Source organism: Montipora foliosa, chromosome 11 (assembly GCF_036669935.1).
Source record: "Montipora foliosa isolate CH-2021 chromosome 11, ASM3666993v2, whole genome shotgun sequence".
NCBI lineage: Eukaryota > Metazoa > Cnidaria > Anthozoa > Scleractinia > Acroporidae > Montipora > Montipora foliosa.
In genome coordinates, this window is record NC_090879.1 from 29,430,047 (window position 1) to 29,440,046 (window position 10,000).

At 41.7% G+C, this 10,000-nt stretch overlaps 1 protein-coding gene across 1 annotated transcript in view; it reads right to left on the reverse strand.

Annotated features, from left to right (window-relative positions):
* The window catches only part of LOC137975041 (centromere protein O-like), a 20,301-nt gene that overhangs the window by 3,262 nt on the left and 7,039 nt on the right, over positions 1-10,000 (reverse strand). The window contains exons 7-12 of the mRNA XM_068822074.1: positions 8,158-8,213; positions 5,732-5,806; positions 4,330-4,386; positions 3,582-3,671; positions 2,337-2,430; positions 1-794 (exon numbers count right to left, since the gene is read on the reverse strand). The exon at positions 1-794 is cut by the window's left edge and continues 3,262 nt beyond it. Of these exons, the coding sequence (XP_068678175.1) occupies positions 697-794; positions 2,337-2,430; positions 3,582-3,671; positions 4,330-4,386; positions 5,732-5,806; positions 8,158-8,213 (470 nt within the window). The 3' untranslated portion in view covers positions 1-696. The remainder of the gene's footprint in view (positions 795-2,336; positions 2,431-3,581; positions 3,672-4,329; positions 4,387-5,731; positions 5,807-8,157; positions 8,214-10,000) is intronic.

A 10,000-nucleotide genomic window follows, 5' to 3' on the forward strand; every position in this document is an offset into this window, starting at 1 on the left:
CGGGACAACCACATGGCCGTCATTTCATTGTTTGGGGACACCAAAATGGCGGCCGTCACGTCATGTGAAATCCAAGAATTGAACAAAGGGTACGTGCGTGGATTTCTTAAACCGTACTTGGAGAACATGACATCAGGAAGAAGGCTTGTTAATTTGTTGTCTTCTTGGTGTTGAATATTCTCGTATAAAGTCTGGCATTGGTTACGGTTTTGCGGCGTTCTCGTTCTCGTTCTTGTCGTTGCCGTTGCCGTGTTCGTTTCTAAGGCCCCGTTCACACGTATCCGAATTTATTTTAATCCGCACCTTTTTCTTTGCGGAATCGCCTTCCGTCCACACGTATGCGGCGAATCCGGAATGCGAATCCGCAACTTTTGAATCCGCTCTCAAGAGTGGAAAGTTTTGAATCCGGATTATTTGAAATCCCATGACGTTACCTACTCAGATCAAGTCTTTACGGCGTAAATATTCCGCTGAAAGAACGAAAATATGCTGTCGCTTCTCTTGTCGACAACTCGCGCGCCTGATGACGCATGCTCTGGATACGAATCCGGATACGTGTAGACGGGCAAATTCGATTTGAATCCGGATTCGTGTGAACGTGAACATTTTTGAATCCGTAAAGAAAAAAACTTGATTCCCCATACAAAGGGGAGAGCTTTGTGTTTTGTTTTGTACGAAATTCAAGGAGGAATTGACTCAAGTAAAGGCTTCAGCAAATGCATGATGAAGGTAAAGTTCTTTGAAGAATTTTTCCTTGGAACGAAGTGCCCTCACTGATGCAGCTGTTTTTCTTCCTGAAAGTCAAATAAGTTTAAACCTAATTGATTATTCAGCTACAACAAAATTGGTTATGACCCCGCTCAAATCAGGTTTTGAATTGCACGAAGAGTGATTTTAGCGACTTTCAATATTGGAGGACGAGTTGGAAAAGGAGGCAATCTCGTCCCCCGAGCTCGCTTTTCTTTTGGTCAGCACCAAGAACACGGACTCGGTCCTTTATTGCAACCGTTGACAACCACTGTTGTTTCAATTTTTGAGCGTGCGTAGAGGAGCCGGACGTCCGTGATTTGCGGAGTTCGCGCCTTGAAAGTGGCCAGAGTCCGTGTTCTTGGTGCTGACCAAAAGAAAAGCAGACTCTGGAGACGAGACTGGAAAAGGAGGATGAAGTCTTCAGCTGGGGACATGCGCATTAGGTTGAGAGATCAAGTTTTTTCAAGTGGGCGTGCACACAACAAAAAACTCGAACTCCACTCTAAAAGTCTTGAAGATCGCTGCGTTGAGCAAGATTGTCTGACGGTCAGCTAAAACCACTGGTAGTCTAGTGAGGTTAAGTTGACAGAGTTCCGCGATGGGCTCAGTTGGTGGAGCATCGGCCTGCCATGCGGGAGGTCGTCACTTCGACTTCGGCCGGATCAACACTCAGAGTCTTAAATAACTGAGGAGGAAGTCCTGACTTTGGAATTACATCCGCAAATGGTTAGACTTTCAAGTCTTCTCGGATGAGGAATATAAACCGAAGGCCTCGCCTAAAATCTCTTGTATGTTCATAAAATCTGTGGGACATTAAAGATCCCACACACTATTCCAAAAGAGTAGGGCATGTAGTTCCCGGTGTTGTGCTCTGGTCTGGTCTGATTCAGGACCGCAAAGTTCATTAGCCTTTGGCTATTTCGAGGTACCCTCACAAAATATAGACTATAAACGCTTCACTCAATTCTGACGGTAAACATCCACACCTAACCGCAAATAATAGCTACCCATTCTAAAAAAATAATGCTTGAACCACATTCACACTAATAAGTTTTAAAAGTTCGCCGTTTTCATCCAGGCGAAACCGAAGCAAAATATTTTTTTGTCCACACAGCGTTTTCGTATCATTACCTACTATCCGTACTAAAACACTCAAAAAGGACAAAACTGATCGTAAAATTCTCCAACGCTTTTTATATATATCATCGTTTTTAAAAGTCTCTGTTTTCACCTATCCACGCTTAAATGTTTTCACAACATGACGTCTCCGTTTTCGCATGTTCACACTAAAACTAGAGCGATTTTAAAAGAACGCGTTTTCAAAATCCTTTGTATTCAGGCGTTTGATTCTGCAAGACTAGCGAAAACGCACAAAGAGTAAACGTCTTTAAGACAACGCTTTACTGTGCTTGGCACTCAAGCTTTCAATTTTTTAACTTGGCACATACGTGTTTCATAAGAAACACCTGCAAACACTCGCACGGTCACTCGAGACCTGTTTGAAGACCAAGCGTTTGTTTAAACTAATTGTTCCGACTAGTGTGAACGCGACGGTTTTAGACACTAAGGCATATTTCGTGACTTACCGTCGCTTTGGATTTCAACCGTAGAGGGGCGCGTTAACGTCAGCTTATCATAGCTTAATTTTACAACGACACCTTTGTCCACACCATCAAATGACTATTAAGAGATCAAAAAAGAGTTTTTTGGTTAAAAAATATTTCACTTACTCGATCAAAAGTCATGTTTTTTTGAGGGAATAAGTTGGGGAAACCAATCTTAGCCTCCGTGACGTCATGCGTTACACTTCACAGAGAAAATTTGCTGCAACCTCGTTCTCAGGGTCCTCTGTCCTCCTCTTCCGAGAAAGTATCCTGGTTGCGACTGGTCACGTGCCTATGAGAACAAATGAAATGCGCGCGGAGGGTGGGTCCTCGACTTAATTTTGTCCATAGTATTCAGGTTTATTTAGGGGAGGGCGGATTGGTTTTTTTTCCAAATAGTGCCCACGTACTTAAGGCAGACTTCAAGTTGTGCTGCTTTCGGGTGGTACAAACCAGATTTTAGAAGCACAACAAGTAATTTGTCTGAAAGCGTTTTATGTAAGGTTAAATGTAGTGGCACTCCTTCCAACAGGATACGGAAGACAAGTACTTTGTTTGAGACAAATTGACATTCCCGCGCCACGTGATGTTTAATTCCCATTCTCTGCTGAGCTCAGGAGACGAGTCCAGTGGAGACAAAAATATAACTATCATGCCCCTCCATTTATTTTCTAGAATCTACAAAATCTCGAAGACACGTGACCAGCTGCAACCAGGGTACTCTCTCGAGGGAGGTAGAGAGAGGACCCTGTGAACGAGGTTGAATTTGCTGACGTCATTAATTTTTGCTTGTAGGGGCCGAGGCACCATATTAAATCCGCTGTAGACAAAGTTGCTTCAAAAGTTGAAAGAACGTTTATATATGTAAAATTTTGAAAGCAACTGTCCTTCAAGATCATCTGATATTGGCTACAATCTGTAAGGCAGTATGAAAGGAATCATTTTAATTAAATAAAATGTTGCACATACAAAAGAATGTCTTGCTTAATTACGACGAGTAACGGTTTTACAAAAACACCACAGCGAAGCCACGACACATCACAATTATTCAAGATGGCTGTGCCCGGGAAATGCAAAGTCGCTTTAATATTGAGATTCTTTACTTTGTTTATTTAGAGGTGTTTATTGTAAAGTTGCTATCTATAAGTAGTGCCGGGGGGGATTGTTGTGTAAATAAGAGCTTTTTCTTGAAGACTCTGTTACAAACAACCGTGAACAACATGTTACCTTTGTTTTAAACTGGACATAATCATGAGCAGGACTGCAGGATATTTCATCTTCCAATTTTTCTTTGTATTGCTCTTGGCAAAGTTGAACCTACAGGCACAATTGACAATATGATCTTACTGGAGCCGCTACGCCACTTAGTCCAATCTCAACCCCCTTCTGGTTGGTTTTCGTGAAGAAGAATGAAAAGCTTCCCCGTTTGGTGCATTCATGTTGACACGAGGAGTGAGCAGGCGCCGTAAGGTTCAAGCCAAAGAAACCCTACGGCGTATGTTCTCCTACATTTCCCAGAGCCTCGGGTCATGCGCAGACATAAGATCCGAGGCTCTGGTGACGAGAATGTTTTTAGTCGTATTGTCTTCTGCTCATGCGCAGACTTTCTTTTCATCACTTGCGAAAGAAAGTAAAGAAACCGAACTATAGAGTATTTTCTTTTAAAATCGGACATGCTTATGCGTGCATGCGCACGCTTTCTTAATGATAGGGATAATGGATCAAATATCTCGAGTATTTTCACATGATATGCATTGGGAAACAAACTGAAAGGGTGACCCAGGGGATAGGGTGCTTGCCCTGAGATCTCGAGATCCCGGGTTCAAGAAGCACTCTGGCCACTATTTCAATTTGAACCTGGTAACCTCTGCTTCAACATTTCGGCTGCACTTGTAAATAGCCAGCTAGGGTTTTCATGGGTTTTTTCCTCCGCAACATAGTTGGTTAATCTTGTCAGTTTCTTTTCAAAATTTACCTGCTCTCGTCTTGCCACATAAGCATTAAGGTGCTCTGATATAACCATGAAGAACTTCTAAAAAAATAAGAACGACCCTCGAAGTTAGAGAGGCAGAGATGCCATCGTTGCAAGAGTGCGTCAACGTCTCGGTCTACGGTAAAACCTGACTTAATTATTAGAGTGTAATGTCAAGTGCTAGTAGTTTTCTACCAATATGAACCATGTGAGCGTTAGCCTTACTAATGGAAATGGGGCCCACACAAGGATAGAGAAAAACTCTGACCAGGATGGGAATTGAACCCACGACCTTCTTGTTAGATCACCGCTGCTCTACCAACTGAGCAACAAGGTCAGACGGGAGCAGGTCGTGGGATTTAAGATTTCAACGTCACGGCAATGATGCACTTGCGTTTGGAGTACACGTTTGAACAATGCTTAAATCTTCGACTGCAAAATATACTTCCGAGACGGACATCTTCAAACGAAAATGCTGCAGGTGTTTAATCGAAACATGGACCTGAAATTCGTATTCTAGAGGGACCAACCGTTCTTTTCCCTTTTCCCGGTTGATTCCTTGAGCGCTTTCCTTTTGAATGGGAAAAAACCAGTCGTTCCGGTGAGACAACAAATGGAACAGTTCTTCCAACTGGAATTTTTTTCAGACAAAAAAGAATAACTTCACACGTACTCCTCTTTCTCCGTTTTCACCGGAATGACCAGTTTATCGCTGAACCATTTGCTTCATGATGGAAAACCCGTGCTCTGTTGATGGAATGCAGTACCGAACCATTAAGCCGAAACTTTTACCAGTTTTCTAACCAATGGGAGGTTGCCTTTTCATTGCGGAAAATTTGTACCGTTCCATTTGGCGAAATTCCCACTGTTTTTAACCTTTCAATTGGAAAGCGCTCCTTAGTCATAGAACCGTTTTCGATTCAGTCCTCGCAGTTTAGAGAGACAATAGGCCCCAAATGGCATGACCGTATCACGTGACCTTGTCAATCATAAAAAAATGATCATGGTACAAAATAGATGCAAGAAATGGAAAGAGTGTGATGAAATTAGTCAGACAAATTTTAGGCCACAAAGTTGAGTGCAACCGAGAGCGGTTGTGGTGCAAACGGTTGATCCCAACAAGACACCAACATGTGATTAGAGACGGTGTGCGGTCACGAGTTCAGAGGTTTCTGTACTGAGCAAGCCCAAGGTGCGTGCGTTTCACTTTGAGTTGGCGGCCTTGTTGTTGAGAGGTCTGGAGAGCTTGTTATAATTATTTTTGCTTTTTAGAGAAGTGCTTGTTAGAGGGAACGGCGTCTTCACCTTTGCGTGAAAAATGAACTGAAGGGACGACACTGTTCGCGAGAAAATAAAGTGATCAAATCTCCGCAATGATACGTTAAAAGTTAACAAACATATATACCTTAATATCAGTGTTTAGGTATCTCTGGCTGATAGTATCAATGGGAATGAAGTACGGTACTGTGTGTTTGTTGATCTAAACAAAAGAAAGAAAAACTAATTTCACACGATTCATTTAAAAAATGGATGGTTCAGTTGTCTTGATCATCATTGTCTTCGTCATCGACATCGTCGTCGACGTCGACATCGTCGTCGACGTCGGCGTTGGTGTCAGATCGTCGGCGTCATCGTCACTAGGGAGCTTTAGCAACGACAACGGCGACGGCAACGAGAACGTCACAAATTTGCATATTTAGTAGGCAAAAACATTAGCTTTGCACGCTCTGCACGTGCGTTTTTCACTTTTGTCCATTTCTTTGCCGTCGTCAGCAAAACAACAACGTGAAATAGCCAAATTTGAGGTTTTATGGAGGACGTCAGCACTTGAGGATATATTTTCATTTTCTCTCTTAAATTAAACGCCGCTCGTAACGGTTTCATTCCTGACGTACTGCTACACCTTTGTCATATCAAAAAGCTTGGTATAGTCTCAAAGTGATCGCAATAACGCGATTTTATGTTTTTAGATGACGTTCTCGTTACCGTTCCCGTCGTCGTTGCTAAAGCTCCCCACTGTCATCATCGTTGACATTAGGGAATTTAAGAAACGACGACGGCTACGACTACGACAACGCCACAAAGCAATAATATCATTGGTTAAAAGAGCATAAATAATCGTGCTGCACGTGCAGCACGGATTTTAGCAAGTATCTTTGCGTTCCTCTGCATAACGACGACGTGAAATCACCAAATTTGAGGTTTTGACGACAACGTAAGCATGCAACAGAGAATCTTTCATTCTCTATTTTAACTTTGAAACCGCTCGTACCGATTTATTTTTAGGATACTTTTCCCACACTGTACGACGCGAACTAGACTGAATAATCGCGAAAGACTTACGATAGAGCCAAGTTATATTTTGAGGTGACGTTTTCGTCGACCGTCGCCGTCGTAGATCTTAAATTCCCTATCATCATTGTCAACGTCATCCTCGTCATCATCGCCATCTTTCAAAATCATGAATGTGTTTAACCTAAAATAATAGGACGCTTAATTTAAAGGGGCACTGTCAAGCTAAATTCGCTGCTTTTAGGTCAACATCTAAATTAGTACTTTAGCTCACACGTAGATCACTCCTGACAACCCACTGACAAGATATAAAATGTATTTATGGCACAAAGAGCTATTCGTATTTAATATAAATTTTTGGCGACCTTCTCAAGACGCCGTCTCCAAACTTGAAAAAAATTGGCCAATTTGTTTCAAGTTTCAATCCATTTACATCCTCGCCATCCTTGGCTGCAAACAAGAAAGAAAAGCTTCAGTGCAGTTTAATGGTTATTGGCAACAAAACTACAGCATTAATTTTTGGTCGTCATTGATGCAAAGACGTCTTTTCGTGTTTTTAAGTTTGACTAAAATAGCGTTAAACTGCCCCATTAAGCACCCACGTCTTTGAGATGCGGACGGCAACCTGAAGTGAGCATTTCGCATGCCAGAACAATAGTGTCTACCGCATTTTTAAACTAATCATCTCTAATGTAAAATGTGGTTGTGTGAAGACAAGTTTAAGGGAAAACAGCACGCTTCCGGTTGCCATCTTCTTCTCAAAAAATGTTGCTCGCTTAAGCTCCCATCAACGAAAACGTCATTTTGAAATTTAACATTCCGTTTTGACGACAACGTGAGCATACTACATTAAATCGTTCTTTTTCAATCTTTACTTTAAAGTGCCTATTATCTCAACTCACTTTTCCACTTTACGTATTCTCCGATATCATCCAAAATACATCGTGTTGTTTTTAAAACCTTTTGATTGAAAAGTCACTTTTTTTTGGCTTGGAAAACGGGACGAGTGGTCACACTTCGATCTATAAGCGAGCAATGAAGGGGAATAGGTTCTATACCGGGTGTGGGCGAATCATCTTCAGTGTGGGCGAAACCCCTTGACTGTGGGCGAAACGTACGGATACCACTAATTTGCATCGCTGTTTTCAAAGAACTATCTCAATGCAAAGTGGTCTGTGACTTCAACCAGGTGTTAAACCTAGTCCCCTTCATTGCTCAGTTTTGGATCAAAGTATGACCACTTTTTCCGTCTTTGAAAGCCAATAAAAAAGTAAAATTTCAATCAAAAGGTTCTAAAAACAACACGATGTATTTGGGGCGATTTCGGAGAATAAATAAAGTAGGACAGGGTGTTGAGGTGATAAACAATTTAAAATTGTCCCTGCTTATCCACTTATGTCTTGATCATTTGCCGATATTGTACGATGGGATAACATCAAAATACTTCAACAGCAAACGTTTTCAATGATGTTTCTGTTGTTGTAACTTTATTACAAATTACGTATTACACAGTAGCTCTCTAAACCGGTGTCAACTGACCTTCAGCTCGCTATCTTCCAAGTCGACTTCAATGTAATACGGTTCATGATATCTGGCTGTTATTAAAAGATAATCATATCTTAGCTCGATCTTTCAATCAATTTTTTATGAATGATGATGATTAGTACAACAAGAGCAATGGCAGACCAATGATGAGCCTACCTCCCAACAGAGACCTTTTCAGAACAGTTAAACACTTTGTTTAGTAAGTAAACGCTCGTTATTTTTAATGAGGTTAGCCCCTAATACTGCAGTCAACGATGAAATGATATATGAAATGGATCATATATGAACTGCGGATATGAAATCAAGTGAAGCTGTGATCTTCGCAGTTATGAACGCAATTTCTGCAATTTCGTAAAGAAGGCTGAAAAATTCAGGACTTGAACCCGTGACCTCGCGATACCGGTGCGACGCTCTAACCAACTAAGCTATGAAGCCACTGACGTTGGGAGCTGGTCGTTTGTGGGTTCTAATGTTCCCGTGAGGAATGAATCAACGATGAAATTATAATTATATGAAATTGATCACGGGTTCAAACCCCGTTGAAGTCCTGAATTTTTCAGGCTTCTTTACGCAATTGCAAAAATTGCGTTCATAACTGCGAAGATCACAGCTTCACTTGATAATACTGCAGTGCTTCAACACTAATAAACTTGTGGCTCTCAGAATTCAAACCAGACCACAATGTTCACAGGGGTGGCACAGTGGTGAGAGCAATCGCCTCCCATCAATGTGGCCCGGGTTCGATTCCCAGACTCGGCGTCATATGTGGGTTGAGTTTGTTGGTTCTCTACTCTGCACCGAGAGGTTTTCTCCGGGTACTCCGGTTTTCCCCTCTCCTAAAAAGCTAACATTTGACTTCATTTGCGTTTACAGTGTCCCCAATTAGTGCTCGAGTGCTAGAACAACTAGACACTTTTATAAAGTTCCTTTCCTTTCCTTTCGTTTTCCGCAACTCCGAGCCCTGCTCTTTCTGAATAGTATGTGGGATCTTTAACGCCCCACAGAGTTTACAAATAAGGGTTGTGAGACGGAGCCTACAGTTTGTAGTCCTTTTACGAGAAGGTTTGAAAGTCTAACCATTTGAGGATGCAATTACAAAGGTTGCATTTTCTCCTCAGTTATATAAAGAGTGTTGGTCCGGCCAAAGATGAACTCACGACCTCCCGAAGAGCAGTCCGATGCTAAAGAGACTGAGCCCAACGGCTGGCGGGCGAACCCTTTTCTCTTGTTAAGAGTGACTGTGGATTGTATTGCTAAAGATAAGATTGTTTTAAAGGTAGGCACTTGAAGAGTGCATATTGGAAGGGTGTGGTTTGATAGAGCCAATGCGATTTGTCTGAAAGAGTGACTCACTATGGAAAATGAGCTCTCAGCTAAATGTTATGTTGTAGACATTGAAGTGAAAATCAGAGAGAAACGATCCTTCCACTGATCTGGACAATTTAAGCAATATATATTATTGTCTTAAAATTATGGACACCTGAACAATTAAGGTGGCTCCAGCGGGATTCAAAGCTATGACCTCTGCCATTCCGGTGTAATACTCAACCAACTGAGTTATGAAGCCAAACAGTTGGGAGCAGTTCAATTTGTTGGGCTCCTATGTGTTCTCATGAAAGGACTCGATGAAAGAAATGTAAGGACTGTATACAGTAGACCCAGACACACAAACCTTGTTCATACACCTCCGTACGACAATTAGCTTCTCATGTTTCCACACCAATTTGTGTTGTTAACAATGAAAATAGGAGCCTTCAAATTGGATTACCAGTACATGAATAACCAGAAATGTTTGTTTTTTTTGTTTTTTATGGTTTTGTTGTGACGACATGACATT